Consider the following 21,765-nt stretch of genomic DNA (forward strand, 5'->3'; position numbering starts at 1 on the left):
GCTCGATTGTCTCCGTTGTGTCTGAGAGGACTACTCTGTCTGTCTGAGTGGTTGTTGATGCTTTTAGGTTGTAGAAAGTCCTCTTTACAAATAGGTTTTGTTTTGTCCACGGAGAACAAAACGCCGTACAACGGTTAAACCAAACTGACAACTGAAAGGGCAGAAAGAGAAAAGATCCCTCTGAGCAACCGTTGAATAATTGTTACAACACAAAGCGGCAGTCATTTGGAAAAGAAACTGGAGGATTAGCATCGAATGTGTGCAGAATTAAACCGGAACAGCTCCCGGTTTCAGCGTCGAGTGCGCTGAGAGATCCCAGTTCGGACCTCTTCAATCTAACCACTGAGTAGACCGCAGAGGGCCCAAAGAAAAACACAACAACTCCAATATTTAGAGCTTATGATGATCGAGGGCCACTTGCGCTTTTCTGGACTGGAAAACACATTTAACATCCAAGTTCCAACAGGGCTCCTCCATCATGCAACACTGTGGGGACATCCACTAAATGAAGTTTGAATCATTTCTTTTTTGTTCTTTTTATGATCAATTATTTCTTTTTTTTTAACATACAGAACAGAAACACAAAATGAACAAGAACAACAACCCTCTCCCACCCCCCACCCTCTGCAGTCTCGAGGAAAACAGAACAAATAAACAAACAGAAATCACACCTTGCCTAGTCACTCTCCTTTACTTCTTGTGGCGCTGATGTCATTAGGTCTATAGTTGATGATTTGGCTTTGTTAATCCTTGCTGTAGAGAGCTCAAGCATAACTATGTCCAGAAAATACGCCAACCACTGTTTTATACAAAGCGAGTGGGGGGAGGGGAGCCAGCGTTGAGCTATCATTTTCTTGTAAAAAGGAGATTTCACTGCGCTTCTGCAGACCACAACAATCCGGTGCAACCAAGGCAGGACAGAAACGGTATAAAGTAACAAAAAATAGCCGGTGCAACACAGATGTCTTCTTACTTGATAGTTTTATTACTTAAGGTGCAAAACAGTGGCTAACGTTTCGATGTAGCGTTACATCTTCATCAGAGTCCCAGAGTATCATTTTCTTGGTTGCGGTTGAGCCGGCTAGCCAAATTGTCTTCTGTCTCTCAAGCAGGTGTAATTTAGAGTCGTCATTAAGCAACAAAACAATCGGTAAGTAGGAATTGGATATCCTATCACATCAGATATTATTGATGTTTTATTCCAGAACTCATGCACCTGTTCACACTCTGACCATGTGCAGGAAAGTTCCAGTTTGTTCAGGTTGACAGAGCGTGCAATAGGGAGTGAGAATGACTTTAGAAACGTCTCTCTTCTGAGGAGTCCAATATGTCCTATGACATATGTTGAAGTGGATCTGCTGGTGATTTGGGTTCTTGGAACAATGGAAAATGTTGTCCCAAACTGTCTCCCAATTAATTGCGTTCCCCTCAGGGCTCAGCTCTCGCTGAATCATTTCATTTTTATACTATTTCAAATGTAAATATTTTATTTGGTGTCTGAATTATTCTAATTGTATCTCTGTTAAAGTAGTTTAATATTGAAGGAAAGGAGAACATCAATATAACTTTTGAAACGGTGAGAGTTGCCGTCAGACTCTAAACCACTGGTCTCCGTCTTTGTGTCTTGTGCTCCAGGTGAACGTGGGCCATCCGTCGGAGGTAGATGAAATCTTTGACGCCATCTCCTACAGCAAAGGAGCGTCTGTGATCCGCATGCTGCACCACTACACAGGCGACGAGGTTGGCTGTCTAACTCTTGTAGTATTGTTTCCATTTTTATATTTCGTTTCATTACGTCCCCCTCTCACTGCTTGTTTGTAGGACTTTAGGAAAGGAATGAACGCCTATCTTTTGAAGTTCCAACACAAAAATGCTTCGACAGGTAAGAACATGCAGGAAATGTGTCTTCCTCAAGGTGAAACAGCTGTGCAAATCGATTTTTCCGGTTTCCTAACCCTTCCCTCTTCCCGTCTGTCTTCCCGCAGAGGACCTATGGGATTGTCTGGAACAAGCCAGTGGAAAGCCAATCGCTGCAGTGATGAGCTCGTGGACCAAGCAGATGGGCTTCCCGATAATAGAAGTGGACCAGGAGCAGGTGAGCTTCACCGGACACAAGCTGTTTAATCTGCCACACGGTTGAGTGCTTAAAATCAATGTCAGACATTTTGTTCACTGACTGAACTGCTCGGTGATTTCAGGATATTATCTATCGACGTTACTTCTTTCATACTTACTAAACGGTTGAATTCACCAGCAGAAGTGACAGAGTGTTTGTCCCGTGGCTGGTTCTAAATTTGTACCCTGTTTGTTGCTTCTCACACACTACCCATGATGTTTATTTATAGCAAGGTGACGACCGCATCCTCAAGATATCTCAGAAGAAGTTCTGTGCCAGCGGACCACATGATGGTAAGACTTTATAATCGTCATGAAGTGTTTTACAAAGTTTTTATGCGAATAAGCATCAGGTACAAGCTTGATTTATGGTTGTGCGGAGGCTCCACGCAGAGCTCTCGCCGTAGCCGACGTAAGTGGCCTGATGTTTATACTTGTGCGTTGGTGTGTGCGTCAATCTCTTTAAGAGAATAGCAGGGCCGGAGTGAGAGGTGGAGAGAGTGAGAGAGTGATGGTGATTAGCTTCGGAGCTAGTACCGCCCCATGAGAGTCGTAGTGAGAGAAACAAAGTGTCTCCCCTGTTCTTTCTGACCACGGTGGGGAATCTGGAGCAGGAGAAGTTAACCCTCTCCTTGATTTCATGTTTATGGAGAAGGAGAACCAGGAAATCATCCCTGTTTAAAGGAGCAATATGTAATGCTGACAGCTAGCGTTAACAATGGTTACTGCAGGGCGCCTGGTGGCTCACCTGGTGGAGCGTGTGCTCATATCCATATATGGCTAATGGTTCACGGTAGCCAAAGCTTATGCAGTTATCCCGAAAAAGAAAAGCCCACTGCTCCGAAAATACACACTTTTCAGTTGGGGTTCAGTGACTGCCGGGCTTACTACTTTTCATACCCTGTTAACAATAACAAATAAATAAACATACACCCTTTCTTCCATAAAGATGATAACTTTGTCTAAAGTTTATGTGTAGGTGAGTACAAATATTTGTTGCATCGTATCTAAAAAAATAATTTTACCAAAAAACATCTTGGAAATGTTTCGGGTTGTCCGTCTTATTCTCGTTAATGCGATATCTCAGGAAGCCTTGAGGGAATTTCTTCAGATTTGGCACAAACGTCAAGACAAGAATTCCTACCCCAATTATGGCACCATTTCACACAGATGTCCAATATGATATAATGATGAAATGATTTGGAACATTTTATACCCAAAGGGTCAACTTCACTGTGACATCATGTTCTACAACACATCTTTTGGCCATTATTCAACGCCATAACTCAGGAACAGAAGGGAAGACATTGGGTCGAATACTGAATTGGTGACACTGATCTTAGAACTGTGGTGATTGTTTAGATCTTCTGTGCTGCTGGGGTGACAATGTGTGTAAAGCAACCAAAAAATACCCTTTTATACCTTTTTTATTAAATCCCTTCAAAGTTTTTACTTCATATATTGTATGAGTCTGGACAGACGTGGATGTAAACTGCAACTTGACTGGTTGGCAGAGACATACAACCGCGAGGCGGTGATTCTAGTTAACTTCTGCTCTTATTTTACCTCTTATTTAGTTTTCACTTCCTCTATATGTACTTCTGTCCTGAATTCCCCCCTCTGTGGATCAATAAAGGTTTATCTCCTCTTTTTCTATTTATTTATTTTTTTATATATTGATATTCTTTTTGACTGATATCTTGCTGTTGTAGCTTCTCATTGTCTCCTTGACTTGTGTGTTGGACAGGTGAGGATTGCCCCAGCTGGATGGTCCCCATTAGTGTTTGTACCAGCGAGGACCCCAAATGCACCAAGCTCAAGGTTCTGCTGGACAGACCCGATACGACCATCACCCTGAGTGGCGTCGCCCCCGACCAGTGGGTCAAGGTGAGGTCAAGTCGCAGTCAGTGTTTTAGTTTACCTTTTTTTAAAATGAGAACTTCTAGACTAATAGACTAGGCTTCTGCCGGCAGATGAGCGTGGAGCTCTCCTCTCAACTAGCAATCATATTGCTTTACGATGTTTGGTGTTTTAAGCCCCCAATGTTGACTTCAAGGCAGCGCTGCCTGGAAGGCACTAGGATTAGGCAAGGTTAGGGTTAGGTGCCTTGAAGTCGACGGTCGCAGCGCTGCCTTGAAGTCCACGTTGGGGGCTTAAAACACCATCGAGCTTGATTTACATTAAATGCTAACGCGTATAAAGTTTAAACAGAGTTCACAGACTGGAGTTCCTGTTAGTCAGTTGAGAGGAAGAGCCGGAGAGGAAGTGCTCATCGCACTCACCCGCACTTCTTCTTCTGTCAACCAGACAAAGTTTCTACGTTCACCTCGCCTAGTCCGGTAGATTAACTTAACTTATCTTCTGTTCTGATCATTGGGAGTGTAAATGAGGCAAGAACGTGAATGCACTCGTTCCATCTCTCATGGGTGTAACTTGCAAATTAACACAGCTGTTAATGATGTCTCAGTCTAAATAAAGAAGTAAATAAAGCATTGCAAGTGGATTGGGCTTTATACAGCTGATAATGATGTATAAATAATGCCTTGAATCACCAGTGCTCCAATCCTGTAAATCGGCTTGCTCAACAATCATGTTAGCTACTCAATTATGAGCCAGACTTACGAGGCTCCCACCAAGCTGTATGTTCATGTAAGTTTAAACGGAGCCTAGTTTGAATGTAATTTCTAACTTAGGTCAAAGTTTAACGCGCTGCTAACATTTTATAGGGTTGCACCGGCTGAAATAGTTCCAACCTAGGCTGAGTTACAGCTTGAATCTTACACCTCGCCCTTAGGTGTAAAGTCTTCCGTAAAATAGCGGTTGTCATTATGCGCCCTTTTAACAGGTTGGATAACTTTGAGGATAAGAGTGTGACAGGCTCTTAAAGGTCCCATGGCATGAGCATTTCACTTTATGAGGTTTTTTAACATTAATATGCATTCCCCCAGCCTGCCTATGGTCCCCCAGTGGCTAGAAATGGCGATAGATGTAAACCGAGCCCTGGGTATCCTGCTCTGCCTTTGAGAAAAGGCAAAACGTTTCTATATCAGAAATTTGGGTTTCTTTCAACCAAATTGTCAAAAAATAACGTGGATGGTTCCGTACAACCATTACAAGTAAAATTAAAAGATCAGCTCAGTACTTTGATTGAATTTGGGTGTTTTATTTTCTACCATTTGATAAAATGATAAAAGAACGTTGAAAAGAGTGACAGAAATGTCGGAAATGGCTTAAATGTGGGGGAAAAAAACAACTAAAAATGTCCAAAAAAAGTGCAGGAAAAATGTGCCAAAAACATTGGTAAGAAGTGACAAAAAAAACTTTGGGGAAAGCGACGGAAGTGTCAAAAAAGACGACCGTAAGGACGTAAATTTTGACCCAGAAAAATAAAAAGTTGCACGGTCGACGGAAAGACAACACAAGGGTTAAAAGACTAAAGGTCTTTCTCTCTAATTCCTGTTCAGTTAAAAGTCAGAATATTTTGTATTATAGGAACCTTTGGAGTCACAACAAGCCTATTGTTGACTAAGCCCTCAAGCATTAACATTAGGATGATGCTACTTCACTCGCTTTAAGCCAATACTGGTTAAAAGCACTCAGTCAGAGAGGTAAAAAATGGTGGAACAGGATTTTTTTTTCACACAATCTGACCCAGTTTTTTAGATTATTTTTTTGGGGCTTTTCCGCCTTTATTTGACAGGACAGCTAGGTGAGAAAGAGAAAGGGGGAAGACATGCAGGAAATTGTCACAGTTCGGATTTGAACCCTGGACCTTTGCGTCGAGGCATAAACCTCCAAGTATATGTGCGCCTGCTCTACCCACTGAACCAACCCGGCCACAGTGTGACCCAGTTTTGTCCCTGCTGTTTACAGATTAACCCCGGCACTGTGGGCTTCTATCGCATCCAGTACAGCTCGTCCATGCTGGAGAGCCTGCTGCCCGGCGTCAGAGACCTCAGCCTGCAGCCTGTGGACCGACTCGGCCTGCAGAACGATCTCTTCTCCCTGGTGAAGCCCACACACACACACACACATATATAAACAGTCCTCACACGTAAACAGTCCAACTACTGTGCAATAAAACAATAACAATAATTTCCTTTCTTCGTGGAAATTCCCCTCCCTTCCCGTGTAAACAAACAAACTGTGCAGAACAGAAGAGGACAGGAAGACTGAAATAGGGAAAGTGAGCAATGGTGGCTGATTCACAGTGTGGATAAGGAAGAAAGTCAAACAAACAAGTGCAAATTCAACTGAAGTTGTTGATGGTGTTGATAGAAAAAGATTCCTAACATTAATGGTTTGGCGTTTAGGAATATAATCCAAACTTTTCCAAACACTTGGAAATTTAAAGAACAATCAATAGTGCGTATCATTTGTCCTCGGATCTTCCGAGGTCACCGTCGGAAACACGCCCCCCACCCCCGACCTTGGCTTTCCGAGCTCGGAACTCAGGCAACCAGTGAGTATCCCCAGCTAAAAATCCAACGTGGCTGCTGCGTGCATCAACAGTTGTGAAAGCTGTACTAACATACAGTTATAAGCACTTCTGTGTTATTTGTGTCTCACTAAATCACTCGTACACGCAGCGCTGTCCATATTCTATCTGCGGACAATGTTGCTACGCTGTTTGTATGCACAAAAAAACGGCGTAATGCGTTGTTATAAACTGACATTGCTAACAATGGCTAACCTGGCTAGAGCTAATGAAAACAATGAAAATCAGACTTTTAAATGGAACGCATTTAACTCGGGGTGTGATGTCATTCCCAGCTTCGGCTTCCGAGTTCCCAGGTAAATGGAGTGCGCTGTAAGAGCACCAAAACAGTAGTCTGGCTATCACCAGACCAAGCTCAATCTTTTAAGATTGAACATTAGTCTGGGGTAGGGCTGGGCAGTATATCAATATTATATTGATATCGTGATATGAGACTAGATATCGGCTTAGATTTTGGATATCGCAATATCGTGATATGACATAAGTAGGCCTGTCACGATAACTAATTTTGCTGGACGATAAATTGTCCCAGAAATTATTGCGATAAATGATAATATTGTCGTTCTGAGACCATTTTCATCTAATATAATGATAATGACATAATAATGCAGGTACACCTTTTCAAAGATCAATAAACTTTTATTTCTAAATAATATTTAACACTGGAACTGGAAGACATTTTAAATATCCACAATATGTCTTTGATCTCCTCTCTCAGATGTTTGCAGCATTAGTCGAGTGTTTGTGATAGACTACAGACTCTGTACTGCATTTAACAATTATTTATTAAACACTAAATATTAAATTTAAATAATACATTATATCTATCTATTTCTATGTGGCTATCTGCCACATGGCGAGTAAATGTTTGTACCAAAACAGTTCTGTTTTTCAGTCTTCATTTTGGCGAAGGTGCAGCTATACTTTCTTCTGCTCCTCTGCAGGTCGGAGCTTCGCGGGGGGCGACACACGCACACGCACGCACGCACACAAACAGACGCCAGCCACCACGTCACTTCTGTTTACTGATAGCTAGCGTTTACCTTAGGCTAATTTATTAGCTAGTAAGTGGCGATTTTTTACAAGCAGGTAACGGAGTCTCAGTTCACCGTCCGGGAGCCTCTGACACACTGACAGCTGTAGGCTTGTACCGGTTAATGTTCTGTGCATTGTCGGACACATACAGCAACTTTCCTGAAACCGCTTGCAAGACTGACAAGTCCACAGCGGCGTTTATGTCCGTGCCTGTGTCCACCGCCTCCACCTGCAGTTTGTCAACTGCGTGGTTTGGAATGAAAGGGAGAAAACCGAACGCCGAGTAACACGGCGGATATCGCTCATATACGTCTTCTTTTTTTGACGGCGCCTTAACGGCAAAGTGCTGCGGAAAACCCCGCTCCAACTACTCGCATTTTCTGTCTCTCTCAGAGAGAGAGAGAGAGAATAAAACATCCCATTTTAAAGAAAGTAGTGGGCTGATCATTTATTTTACTTGTGAAGAGCGTTGTTTGGAACAATCTGCGTTGATAAAGAAATATTTTTTAAAATGGGTCAAATTTGACCCGAGGACAACACAAGGGTTAAAGCAGACTGGTTCATAACTCTAAGAATTGCTTTTTGGTATTTGATCTTACTTTCGTTCTGTTTGACTATTAGCTTTAAAGAATATAGTGATTTTAGTAATAAATGGGTAGGTCTTCAGCTTAAAGCTACACTGTGTAAGAATTTCTCCATCTAGCGGTGAAATTGTATATGACAACCAACTGAATATTACTTTCTACCCCTTCCCATTCCGAGCGCGTTCTAACTCCTACGGTGGCCGAACCCAAAATTAGCGCTTAGTATTAGGGGTGGGGGAAAAATCGATACACAGACGCCAAGTATCGATCTTTTATTATATATGTGTTGGTCAATTTCTCTGCTTGACAATCCCATTTTGCAGCAATAAAATTGAAGTGAGATGAACAAACAGAGAAATGTATCTTTTTAGATAAAACAGATGTTGACAAAGTTTCCTTTTGGGGACATCATTTGAAATTGGGAAAGATTTGCAGTTGGAAAAAAGGTAATGAATTGCAATATATATCGCAGAATATTGTAATATGTTTAAAATCGCAATAATATCGTATCATGACATAAGTATCGTGATAATATCGTATCGTGAGGCCTTTGGTGATTCCCACCTCTACTTAGTATCTCCATCGTTTACACACAGTTGTTCTAGCCACTCCAATATTAACTTTGGTCTTGTTGCTTTGCCTGTCGCGTTGTTGTTGTTGTTGTTGTTGTTTTAATCCTCTTTTTCGCTTCCCTGGCGAGTAATCTCTCCCTGGCATTCGTCACGGTGCGGGGTGCCACTGAGTGTAAGAGGGTGAAATGCGGAGGTATGTCCCTCTTTAGCTAATGTATTTTAAAGATGGAGGCGCAGCATGCCGGCCGTTATTCGAGCGACTCGCCCTTATGTATTCTGAATGATTCTGAATAGCAGATTCTACGCTTACGAGAAGTTAGTTGGTGGAAGTAATTGCACATGAATGAGCACATATTTGTGAAAGAACAAAGGGGTTTTTGCTAAGAATCAACTCAAAACATTACACAATGTAGGTTTAAATTTGAAAGTAGTCAGCAACGTCTCGAGTTTTTGCTCCTCTGGCAATTTGTTTCACATTTGAGCAGCTAGAAGCTAAGGCAGGAATCGAGAAACATCCGACCTCATAGGTCTGCAGGGTTCGTACTGGGTCAGGAGAAGTATTTTAGGACCGTTTAATCAGATGTTGAGCTGCAGAGGATCAGATAATATCTCATCATAAATCTTTCTTTATTGCATTCCAGACGTTCGGATGCTTTTAAACAGAGCAGCAGAGTTGTTTGGGTCTCGCCACATTAAACTTTTATTGTTTCTGTCCCACAGATGTTTACTGGTGGAAGTAGACTTACAAAATGGATTTCATACAGACAAATGCACCTTTTGTTTGTTACTAGATGGTTTACAGGAAGGGTTCCCACACATTTCATCCAATAATTCCAACGATTTCTTTTGCTGTTTCTCTATAAAACTGCAGTTTGAGACTTTAAATAGTGAATAATAATTTAAATTTAATGCCAACACAGATGCAGTTTGTGCTACAGCCCACCAGCGAATGTACTTTTATCAGAAGTTGAGAAGTTTTAATGTTGATACATCTTTTAATGTATTTAAAATATTAAATGCATACTATACATATTATTTTAATTTTCTTGTTTTATCGGGTCTGTTTTAACTTTGTCTTTTATCTGCTGGTTTTGGGTCCCTCACCTTGAGGAATAAGCACAGACTAAACAGCATTGTGAAAATGTGTGGCAACATTGCAGGGATACATATGAAAGAGTTATCCCTTCTATACAGGGTCAGACCCATGAAGAAAGTCAAATCTATCCTCGCTGACCCAAGTTAACCCTTGTCTTATGAATACAGGCTGCTGCCATCTGGTCGCAGGTACATTGTACCAAGGTGTAAGACCAAGAGATTAAGGAGCTCATTTTGTCCCTGCTACCATTGGTCTCATTAATACCTTGATGTAATTTGTCCCGGATGAATATATATGTATGTTATGTTGTGTAGGAACTACTGTCTTTTATTCTCTGCTGGCTGTGAAATGAATTGCCCTACCCGTAGTCTATATCGACAACGATGAATTTCCTGGATTGCTCTGGTGCTGGATGTCCCTCACTTTTGGCTGGTTGTCAGTTACCTTTCTCTTTCTTTGTGTTGGCATTTTAAAGGTGCTCTAAGCGATGTTGCACGTTTTTTAGGCTACAAGATGTTTTGTCATATATACAGCAAACGTCTCCTCACTATCTGCGAGCTGCCTGTCCCCTGAACACACTGTAAAAAAACGCGGTCTCTGTAGACAGCCCAGGCTCCACAAACTCCAACAAAAACAAACTGCGCCAACCTGCACCACCAAACATAAGTGTTCCAGCCAATAACTGACAAGAAGGATTTGAGGGTGGGGGTCGGGGGGGTTAGTGCGCGGAAGGGACAGAGAGGGGACGGGATGAGGAGGAGGGAGGGGCGAGCTAGCCTCGTTTTGTTTGAAAATACTTTGAACGTCAACAAGAGGTGACGTCACCCAACATCGCTTAGAGCTCCTTTAAACTCCGGTGGATTTCTGAGGACTATGGTTAACAGCTCCTCAGATCTCTGCAGGGTAAATCCAGACAGCTAGCTAGACTATCTGTCCAATCTGAGTTTTCTGTTGCACGACTGAAACTACTTTTGAACGTACACATGTTCCACCAAAACAAGTTCCTTCCAGAGGCTATTTTGCAGAGGCACCGGGGCTCCGTCCTGCGCTTAGCGCCGCCCAAGACGATTGTGATTGGTTTAAAGAAATGCCAACAAACCAGAGCATGTTGTTCTCCCTTCCCGGAATGTTGTTAACCCTTTACCGTTAAATGTGACACGAGAGGACAGGTAGAGACCATGGTCTTCCCTAAAGCATGATGCTTTTACCCTGCAGGAGTTTATTCATTTTAGAGAGTCCCTAAACTCAGGGGAAAGGCGTTTCTGAACTTGTTTTTATGGCTTCAGTCTCGCGCAGGGATGATCAGCACAGTGGAGGTGCTGAAGCTGATGGAGGCGTTTGTCAACGAACCCAACTACACGGTGTGGAGCGACCTCAGCTGCAACCTGGGAGTGTTGTCCTCGCTGCTGTCCCACACCGACTTCCACGAGGAGATCCAGGAGTTCATCCGGGACCTCTTCACCCCCATCGGCCTGGAGCTCGGCTGGGACTGCAAACCAGGGGAAGGTGAGGAGCAGCGGAAATCTTCTTTCTTACACATCTGAGTGACTCCTGACTGACCGGACTTTGTCCTCTTGAACAGTGATTCCCAACCAGGGGTACTTGTACCCCAGTGGGTACTTCTGCAAGTGTCAGGGAGTACAAGGAGAGATTGTAAAGTAGCTCCACTAATTTGGAGAAAATATGATTTGTATCTGTACAATATATCCGTATATTAAAGCTATAGTGCGTAGTTTCTGTCGCCCCCTTGAGGAATTCTAAGTAATGACAACAAAACTGTTGGTGCGTCCACATGATACAAGCCTATAATATTGTTCAATTAGATGAAAAACTTTGACAATATCCAATTTTCACTTGTTTATATAATTAATAGTGTAATACAATTGTAACACACATTGGAATTGATGAAAGGGTTACATGATTAGATCTGACAGTGCTGCTGTTGGAGGACCTCGGACAGAAAAGGTTGGAAACCGCTGTCCTTCAATATCGCGGTGTTGTGGTGGTGAGAGAAAGACAATAACTTAAGCGTCATGGTTTTTTTTTCTGTCCTGCAGGCCACCTGGACGCCCTGTTGAGAGGTCTGGTTCTGGGGAAGCTGGGGAAGGCAGGACACAAGCCCACACTGGAGGAGGCCCGGCGGAGATTCAGGGACCACGTGGAGGGAAAGCAGAACCTGCCTGCAGACCTCCGGAGCCCGGTGAGCAAAATAAAAAAAAAAAAAAAAAAACACTGACCGCCATCCACGAGTGTTTTGTAGAAGCCTTCATAAGCGACACTTGTCTTAAAGATATAGTGAATGATGTTAATCCAATACACTTTTTGTCAAATTCAGCGAATAAAAAATCCGGTGTTAAAGGAGAAATCCGGCCGATTTCTTTGATCGCTAGATGTCACCGAGTACTGTCCATAGGGAGAAAAACGACCAAAATTGGTGCTAGCAAACTGGAGTTGCTGCAGCTAATGGCCAGAGCTCCCAGTTAGCTAAAATGCCAGTTGTGGGGGCATGTTCTAAAGAGTGCCTTTGTGCCTCTTAACAGACTCAAAATGCAATTAAAATGTCTGTGCAACATAAACAGGGTCCTTAAGTGACAATAAGATGGGTTTTCAACTCAGACATTATGAAGAGACCGTTTAAATTCAAAGTCTGTACTGTCAGCTACCTCTTTTTCCATCGGTCGCTGAAGTCCCGTGGGAATTCAGTTGTTGCAGGAAATGGTAAACGGTGTGCAGATCGGAGCGTATTATCCCACGGGACTTCAGCGCGAGACTAGAGCTAGCCTTCAGTAACGCTATCACTGTGCAAGCCACAGGCATCATTTGGACCGTTTACATGTAGTTACGTAGTCACTGATATGGTGAGAACCACTACAGTGAAAATAAACAACAAGTTTTCGTTTGAATTTGAACGGTTTCTTCACAATGTCTGAGTTGAAAACGCATCTTGTTGTCACGTAAGGGCCCTGTTCATGTTGCACAGACATTTTAAGTTTTCTGTCCCTGAATCTGGGGGGGGGCGGAGCTTTCGAAGAGGGGTTGTATTTGTTTGGCAGTTGAGTTCAAATATCAACAATCTTTGCGCAGCATCGCTTACTGCACCTTTTTAAAAAAAGGCACCAAAGTGCATTACAGAAAGAAAAACGGGGATCATAAACCACCGGGGGATATTGGTGTTGATTGTACTGGTTAGACCGCTCACCTCAAGTCCAAATCGCTCCTCATGCAGTGTTGACTTTTCTACATGTTGTATGGACTGAAAGGTCTGACATGATATAAGACAGCTTGTGTACACATCAACACAGGTAAGGACCAACTAGCATTAATATATTGCAGCATTATTGTATTAGTATTGTAGCCACAAACTACGGTTGGTTTTTGTTTAATATTACAAAGGGTATCGATTTGACTGTTGTTGTTTTCCAGGTGTATGTAACAGTGCTGAAGCACGGAGACAGTGCCACATTGGAAACGATGCTGAAGGTAAGACTGCAGCTGCTGTTAGACTGTGACAGAAAGAGGCTCCGGGACCATTAAACATTAATATGAGTGATTGAACTTTACAAAATCATCCTGAATGAAGTGATCATTGTCTCGCTCTTATGTTCTGTAACGACCTCATTCTTCCTTTGGGGCTCTCTTCACTCTTTTTTTCTCTCTTTCTTATATATAAATATATCTGTTCTTTATCTTTGTCTTTTAGCTCCACAAACAAGCAGACATGCAGGAGGAGAAGAACCGTATCGAGCGAGTGCTGGGCGCCATCTCTGCCCCCGACCTCATCCAGAAAGTCCTCAGCTTCGCCCTCTCGGTACACATGACCACGTTTACCGCACGTTGCAAAGTTTTTTGGTTTTGGTTTTTCTCCGGGTGACGGAGGAAATGAAAGAAGTGTCACGAGCGTGCTGTTTTTAAACCAGCATGCTTTTACTTATCATGCGTCCTTGGAGGAAAATCTGACCCACTTTCTGTTGTTGGACTTTGGGTCCGTTTATTGTTCATTGCGGTTTCACGGCTTAATGATTACACTGACACTGTAGGAAACATTAAGGCACTAACTACTACAATACAGGAAGTTACACGTCTCTGAAATACTCATTCAGCCTTTATTTATACTAAAAAGATCATCAAGACAAGGAAAGAATAAAACAAAACGACGACGCAGAGAAGAAGCAAAACCATCAAAAAATGTAAAATGTCCGAAAGGTACAAGTGAGTTGATGTTTAAGGAGGTGTCATATTTTGTTCCAGCAGCCAGGTGCACTTAAATTAAAAGCAATTTTTCCAAGAGAGCATGACGTCGCTGTTGGGTGAAAACCTTGTATGTCTAAAATGGTTGTTTTTTAAGAAATGAAAAAAAAGGCTAATTTAAAATGATTTTATTGAGCCATTTACCTTCGAGAAAGTCCGATTTTAAATTGCCTTGCCACTGTTTAAATATTTGTGTAACCCACAGACGTTAAGGGTGGGGTTGGGTACCGAAGTCAGTACTTTTTTGGGTACTGACCGAATGAAGTCGGTACTACCGTGGGCCGATTATCTTTAAATCAAACGGTGCCAAATTTCGGTACCTGTAAGCGCGAGCTTATCCATCCTCTCTGCATGTTGACAGAGAGCGGGGCTCCGACACACATACGCGGGCACGCAGAGGTGCGGACGGAGCAAACTACGTCGTCTCTGCAGTTTTGTTGAAGTCACGGTGAGTCACGGCAGTGGCGATAAAGCGGTTGCAATTATGGTTACAGTTTTTCAAAACTTCAAGTAGACAGCGTTCGCTGTGATACGATATTAATGGCAAAAGCGGTCGCGGTGCTGTTGACGTTCCACTTCCTCTGAGACAAGCAGGCACAACAGTGGTCTCTATGCCCTGGTGACTGACTGACAGGCTGAGTTGTAAGGCAAGGCAACTTTATTTCTACAGCACCTTTCAGCAACAAGGCAGTTAAAAACATTAAAGACCAATTAAATACGGTCATGAAAGTAAAACGGGCTTAAATAGAATAATATCAAAATACAAGAACAAGTTACAAGTTACAGTGAGTAAGAAATTAATAATTATTCAGTTTAATAGGTTGTAGGGACGGGTTTGGGAGGGGAGAGGGAGTCTTTTTATTTTGAGTGTAAAATATTCTAAAGAAATAACATAATGTTATAAGTAAATATGATGAATAAGTTTGGAATTATTTTTACAACTTCAATATTTTTTTTGTTATTACAGAGGGAATTTCAGGTACCGGTACCGATGAAAATGTGACCAGTACCCAGCCCTAGTTAAGGGTGACCAATAGCACTGATTTATGAAAAGAAATGAAAGACGAAACATGGAGATACAAGGTTTCTGCCCGACAACAGCAATCGAGCAAAAGCCGAGCGACAGCAGAGCGTGTCTGATTAAAAGCAGAGTGACAAAGCAGTTCTGTAAGCCAGTGATTCTCAAACTCTTTTCAATAATGTTCCCCCTTTCAATTGTGTTTTTAAGCCAAGTAACCCCTGACCAGGGTGAATCATTTTGGTAGAAAAAAATTATATTTTTAGATAGTAGAGCAGTTTATATAAAGAGGAACAAGATAGATTTACTAAACAACTGCCTTGTACCTGGAAAACATTTAAATGGTGGCTGATGGAGACAAAAAGATTTTTTTTTTAAAACTACAAAACCTTGGAAAAAGACGGTAGAAAGAAGGAAGGAAGAATCGGTCGATAAAAGTAACATAAACTTCAAAAAAGCAACAACAACTTCGCAAAACAACATAGAAGGAAGTAATGCAACACTAAATCAACAAAAGTTACAAAAAATGTTTTTTAAAAAGTGACAAACTTTGAAAAAAAAGTTACAAAAACTTTGAAAAAAGTTACAAAAACTTTGAAAAAAGTTACAAAAACTTTGAAAAAAGCGATATGTCTATATGAAGAGGAACAATGGTCTAGTACAACAGACTTGTAACTGAAAAACATTTTGTAAAGAATCTCACGTACCCCGCTGCAGCCCTCCAAAGTACCCCTAGGGGTACACATACCCCCATTTGAGAAACACTGCTGTAATGTAACATACCAGCGAGTATCGCATCTTTCTTAGAGAGAAGACCACCCGGCCCTGGCACTAATCAGTAGAGAATCCGTTTTTGCTTTTCAGTTCATTGTCTTAAGTTATTTGACAGGATTTGAGATGCTTACTAGCGCCGCCTCAGCTAACCTCTCCCTCGGTCTTTCCCCCCCCGACAGGAAGACGTTCGTCCCCAGGACACGGTGTCAGTAATCGGGGGCGTGGCGGGAAGCAGTAAACAAGGGCGGAAAGCTGCCTGGAAGTTTGTCAGGGACAACTGGGAGGAGCTTTACAACCGTTACCAGGCCGGCTTCCTCATATCACGGCTCATCAAGGTAAAAATAAAAAGCTCCTCGAGGTCGTGTGTCGGTGTGTCAGTGTGAGATTGGTTTCTTAACCACGGCCTCCAACACAGATTACTACACCTTTTTATTCTGATTATGGTCTGCTCCTTTTCACATGAACTTCAGTGTCTGTTCTGTATGTTGGATTAGTTTTAGTTTTTTATTCAGCTGATGTTTCTCGTTCCCGTGTGTCTTCGCAGCTCACAGTTGATGGATTTGCAATCGATAAAATGGCTGCTGAAGTGAAGGTGAGTGCTTGGCTTGTATTCTGCCGATCCATTTGTGGTTTTGGAAGAAGGTTTATTCCTGCAAGTTGTTTTTTTTTTTTTTTTTTTTTTTTTTTTAGAGAAAACAAAAATGATTATTTAATTATTTATTTTTTTATTAATCATTCCATGTGGTTTTATTTTCTGGAACAGCTTTTGAAAATGTAAATCAGCTGAATGTCGTACAGAAGAACCATTACTTGAGCTCTTTTGACCACTAGGGGGCAGAATGACCTCACAGTAATACATTACATGCAGTGTTCAGAGAATCAGGTAACCAATAATGGCACATGGACATAAAGTGTACAAACTTATGAAGATAAAAATTAAAAAAAAACATACGAAGCAATACAAACGATAAACATTACATGGAAAAATAATAAAAAGTACATGTAAATGTATAATTAGTCAGGAAAAAAAGCTCTACAGCTTCCACAATTTGAATACTTTTTTTTTTATATCCAACGATCTCAGTGTCTTCAGTAGATTAGAGTATGAGGGCGTGCCCTGACAGTACCTAGGTAAGGACTACTAGCCAGTCAGAAGTAGAGTATGAGGGCCCTGACAGTACCTAGGTAAGGACTACTAGCCAGTCAGAAGCAGAGTATGAGGGCGTGCCCTGACAGTACCTAGGTAAGGACTACTAGCCAGTCAGAAGCAGAGTATGAGGGCGTGCCCTGACAGTACCTAGGTAAGGACTACTAGCCAGTCAGAAGTAGAGTATGAGGGCGTGCCCTGACAGTACCTAGGTAAGGACTACTAGCCAGTCAGAAGCAGAGTATGAGGGCGTGCCCTGACAGTACCTAGGTAAGGACTACTAGCCAGTCAGAAGTAGAGTATGAGGGCGTGACCTGACAGTACCTAGGTAAGGACTACTAGCCAGTCAGAAGCAGAGTATGAGGGCGTGCCCTGACAGTACCTAGGTAAGGACTACTAGCCAGTCAGAAGCAGAGTATGAGGGCGTGCCCTGACAGTACCTAGGTAAGGACTACTAGCCAGTCAGAAGCAGAGTATGAGGGCGTGCCCTGACAGTACCTAGGTAAGGACTACTAGCCAGTCAGAAGCAGAGTATGAGGGCGTGACCTGACAGTACCTAGGTAAGGACTACTAGCCAGTCAGAAGCAGAGTATTCTGTTGGAGATGGTAAGTCCCTTTGGGGTGGACTTTGGGCTTTTTCACTTTGTAAACCTGTAACATGCACAAAAAAGACATAGAACACAATAAAGGAAAGGGGGAAAGCCAAAAAGCATAATATGAGCACTTTGAGGGATATCTGCAGAGGAAAACGGTGTTCTGTCAACTAGAGAGAGTTTCGACACCTTTTCTTAAACTGGCCTCTCTCTGTCTGTCTGTGTGTGTGTGTGTGTGTGTGTGTGTGTGTGTGTGTGTGTGTGTGTGTCCCTGCAGAGTTTCTTTGAGAGTCACCCGGCGCCCGCGGCCGAGCGTACGGTGCAGCAGTGCTGCGAGAACATCCTCCTCAACGTCGCCTGGCTGAAGCGGGACGCAGACGACATCCAGCAGTATCTACTGCAGCGCAAAGCCCCCCCCGTCTGAGCCGCAGCCTCATCCAACCCCCCCTCCCCTCCTCCTCTCCCCTCCCTCCAGCCGCGGACCTCCCCAGCATCATAGCTGCCTCCTCCCCCACCCCCCCACCCTCTCACTACAGACCGGAGCTGGAGACCAGAGCGTACTTACAGCAGGCTTCATTTCTCTTTAAGAAACTATCTGAAACAAGAAGGCAAAGCCAAGAATTTAACTAAGTGTTGGAACCGCAAAGAGACTGTTTCTACGTTAACGAAGCAAATTCATTTTAGACCAGGAATGTAGTTTTACCCCCATTCTGCCCTCGAGCAGACGACACTCCCGCCTGTCAACAAGTAACGGAATAACAAAAAATAAAAAAAAAAGCAGAAACACCACCGCGTCCCTCGGAAACGATCGCCGACCCTGCTCACGCACTCTGCATCACCTGCCCCGTATGCACCAATCTCTGCGTCGTAGCTGAGAAAAACTGTGACTCCTCCCCCCTCCTTTTCTTTCCCTTCTGCCACTCTTTTTAAATGCATGAAGTGTGATTTTTTTTTTTTTTTTTTTTTTTCTGCATTTGCTGCTTTCGTTTGACTTCGGTTTGTTTTCTGTACAAACAAAGTATTTGATTTTTTTTATTTTAATTTTTTGCCCCACCCCTCTCTCAGTTAGTCCATTCACACCTTCACCCCCTCTTCCTTCTCTTTCGGGCGCTGTGATTGGGTGAAAGCAGACGGCACCCTGGGCAGAATGGGGTTAATAGCAGTATTGTGTGTTGTGTAGTTTCCAACAGCAGCAGCACTGATTCTCCGTTTGCTAATTAACAGTTAGGACGAGGCGAGCAGCGCTAGCATGGTACTACATCGTAAACTGTATAATGCAAGCATTTTTTTTTTTTTTTTTTTGCAAAACGATGTTCCTTTTTAAACAAGAATTACATGGAAAAGTTCATAGTTACCCATTCCCCTCCGTCGAAACCCCCTCGAAGCTCTGTTCACTCAGAGTTTGTATAGTTTCAAATCATCAACAAGCATATTTAAACTCACCCCTCCCCCCGTTTCTTTATCTGCCACCCTCGATGAAATGTGTTTTTATAAGACATCAGATGCAGTGATTTATTTAAATGTTGAGATAATCTTATATTCTAAGGAGAGAGAAAGAGGGAAAAAAATGAAAAAGAAATAAAAAAAAAAAGATCACTACGCTACTCTTCGGGGCCTTTTTTCACTCCGATTACCGTCAGGAACCTCCTCTGAATAAGGGTTGAGAGTCCGCCGAGGCCCGGTTGGGACTTTTTCGTTGACGTGGCAGATCGACTTGACTCCGTTGTCAAACTCGGAAGCCTTAAATCGGTCCGACTTGTTTGCAGTACATATTTAACACTGAAGTGGTGATAATAGGCGATTTCCACATAACGTCAAATGGATCTAATGCGACAGATTATGCAGACTTGTTGAACGAGTATATCTATATAGGATTTACAATTTGATGTGGTTTTTTTGAAAACATACCGACCGACCAATCCATCCAACCTGTTGTCGAGACTCCCTCCCCCTTCCCCCCCCCCTCCTCTGGAACATTTGTTGTTTTTCTTTTGTTTCTTTTTTGTTTTAAACTACAGTTGGTGTTCATTAAAGTGAAAAAAGGATTTTAAAAACCAAACGAGTGAGGTGTGAGTGTGCCTGCCTGGAAACCGATTTGTAATTTATTTTATATTATCTCACGTCGACAAGGGAGAGAGATTAATCATATTGGATTACAAATTGATAGAAAGCAGCAAAGAAACTGATGAATAACGTGTGTATATATAACGGCTGAATATCCCTTAAGAAGAATAAAATTGGGTACAGATTGACGAAGGTGATTGGAGGGATGAAATCCACACATCTACACGTTTTTGGTTTCATGGAGTGTCTGTTCAGGCAGCGTTTGGCTTTGGGTTTGCGTTGATCGTGATCAGTTTTAATGTTTTCGTTTCTTTTTGTCTAAAGAATTAGAATTTAAGTTCAACATGTGGGAAGTCTTTGTGGATCCGACTTAAAGAAGAGGAGAATCTGGACAGCTTTGACTACAGCGATGCCGAAGCAAACTGTATGCAAAATATGCAGTCCAATAAAGCAGCACTTAATGCTACACTTATCTGTCACTACAAGACATTTGTCAGGCGTGTAACCGCTCTAATTGTGTAAAACTAGTCTCCAATTCTGTCCGTTTTCTCTCTGCTTGTAGGCAGTTAAAGGTGGAAGTTGTTTTTATATTCTACGTCAGGTCACAGTTGTGTTGGAAGGTTTCATTTCAGGTTGTTTGCATCTTTTTTTTTTTTTATCAACAGAGTCTAAAAGGTCCCAATGGCCCCAGGTCGTCTGTGTAGAAGTTATTTTGCTGTAAATAAATACATTTCAAATGACAGTAAATCAAGAGAGAGAGAGAGAAATGAAGAACAACATGCTGGTAAGGCCTTGTCCTAGGCATCGACATATTTACCTAATCTTGAGAAAGGCATGTCAGAATACTTTTTTTTTTTTTTTTAAGTGCTCATATTATGCTTTTTGACTTTTTCCCTTTCCTTTATTGTGTTATATATCTTTTTGTGCACGTTATAGGTTTACAAAGTGAAAAAGCCCAAAGTCCACCCCAAAGGGACTTACCATCTCCAACAGAAAACACTGTTCACTAACTGCTCCAAACAGCTCTATTGTAGTCCAGCCTTTACTTCAGAGACAAACGTGGTCAATTTGGAACACACGTTATAATGCTCGCCTAGCTGCTAGCAGGGCACGCCCTCATACTCTGCTTCTGACTGGCTAGTAGTCCTTACCTAGGTACTGTCAGGGCACGCCCTCATACTCTGCTTCTGACTGGCTAGTAGTCCTTACCTAGGTACTGTCAGGGCACGCCCTCATACTCTGCTTCTGACTGGCTAGTAGTCCTTACCTAGCTACTGTCAGGGCACGCCCTCATACTCTGCTTCTGACTGGCTAGTAGTCCTTACCTAGGTACTGTCAGGGCACGCCCTCATACTCTGCTTCTGACTGGCTAGTAGTCCTTACCTAGGTACGCGCATGTGTTACTCCCAACAAAGGCAAGGCAATTTTATTTGTATAGCACATTTCATATATCTTAAACTCGCATATAGCAGCGGTGCAATTCAATGTGCTTTACATAAAACTTTAAAACACAGAAGTTAATACAAAATTAAAAGCAATTAATCAAAAACAGTTTAAATACAGGAATACAAGAATAAAATTCCCAATACAGTGCAGTGCAGTGCAAAGAATTAAACAAAGGCAGTATCGAAAAGAAAGGTCTTCAGCCTTGATTTAAAAGAGCTGAGCGTAGGTGCCGATCTACAGTTTACCGGAAGTTTGTTCCAGATACGTGGTGCAGAGAAACTGAACAAAGATGGAACAGAAGTGAGAGGTCTCACTCTGTAGCTAAAACAGAGAGCTCAATGTTCAGTATAACAAAAATATTGTGTTTTTTGAAAATTAAACCATGTAAACCTATTCTGATATAACCTCTAAATACAATTATGAACCTGAAAATGGGCATAATATGAGCACTTTAATATTTTGGTAGCATTTTTGCCTGTGTGTCTGACAGGAGATAGTAGGAATCCCCCAGTAAATGTGAGGATAACATGCAAGAACTGTTCCTGTCTGGACCTGAAGCGGGACATTGGGATTAC

The 21,765-nt window shown here is 42.3% G+C and overlaps 1 protein-coding gene across 1 annotated transcript in view; it reads left to right on the top strand.

The window, feature by feature from the left end:
• Positions 1–19,739, top strand: part of npepps (aminopeptidase puromycin sensitive) — a 32,597-nt gene extending 12,858 nt beyond the window's left edge. Inside the window, exons 11-23 of the mRNA XM_031299893.2 lie at positions 1,636–1,740; positions 1,822–1,882; positions 1,986–2,095; positions 2,346–2,409; positions 3,863–4,002; positions 5,989–6,123; positions 11,187–11,406; positions 11,958–12,100; positions 13,324–13,380; positions 13,601–13,708; positions 16,120–16,275; positions 16,485–16,532; positions 17,958–19,739. Coding sequence (XP_031155753.1) covers positions 1,636–1,740; positions 1,822–1,882; positions 1,986–2,095; positions 2,346–2,409; positions 3,863–4,002; positions 5,989–6,123; positions 11,187–11,406; positions 11,958–12,100; positions 13,324–13,380; positions 13,601–13,708; positions 16,120–16,275; positions 16,485–16,532; positions 17,958–18,104 — 1,494 coding nt within the window. The 3' untranslated portion in view covers positions 18,105–19,739. The remainder of the gene's footprint in view (positions 1–1,635; positions 1,741–1,821; positions 1,883–1,985; positions 2,096–2,345; positions 2,410–3,862; positions 4,003–5,988; positions 6,124–11,186; positions 11,407–11,957; positions 12,101–13,323; positions 13,381–13,600; positions 13,709–16,119; positions 16,276–16,484; positions 16,533–17,957) is intronic.
• Positions 19,740–21,765: the final 2,026 nt, after the last annotated feature.

Source organism: Sander lucioperca, chromosome 4, assembly GCF_008315115.2.
Source record: "Sander lucioperca isolate FBNREF2018 chromosome 4, SLUC_FBN_1.2, whole genome shotgun sequence".
Taxonomy (NCBI): Eukaryota; Metazoa; Chordata; class Actinopteri; order Perciformes; family Percidae; genus Sander; species Sander lucioperca.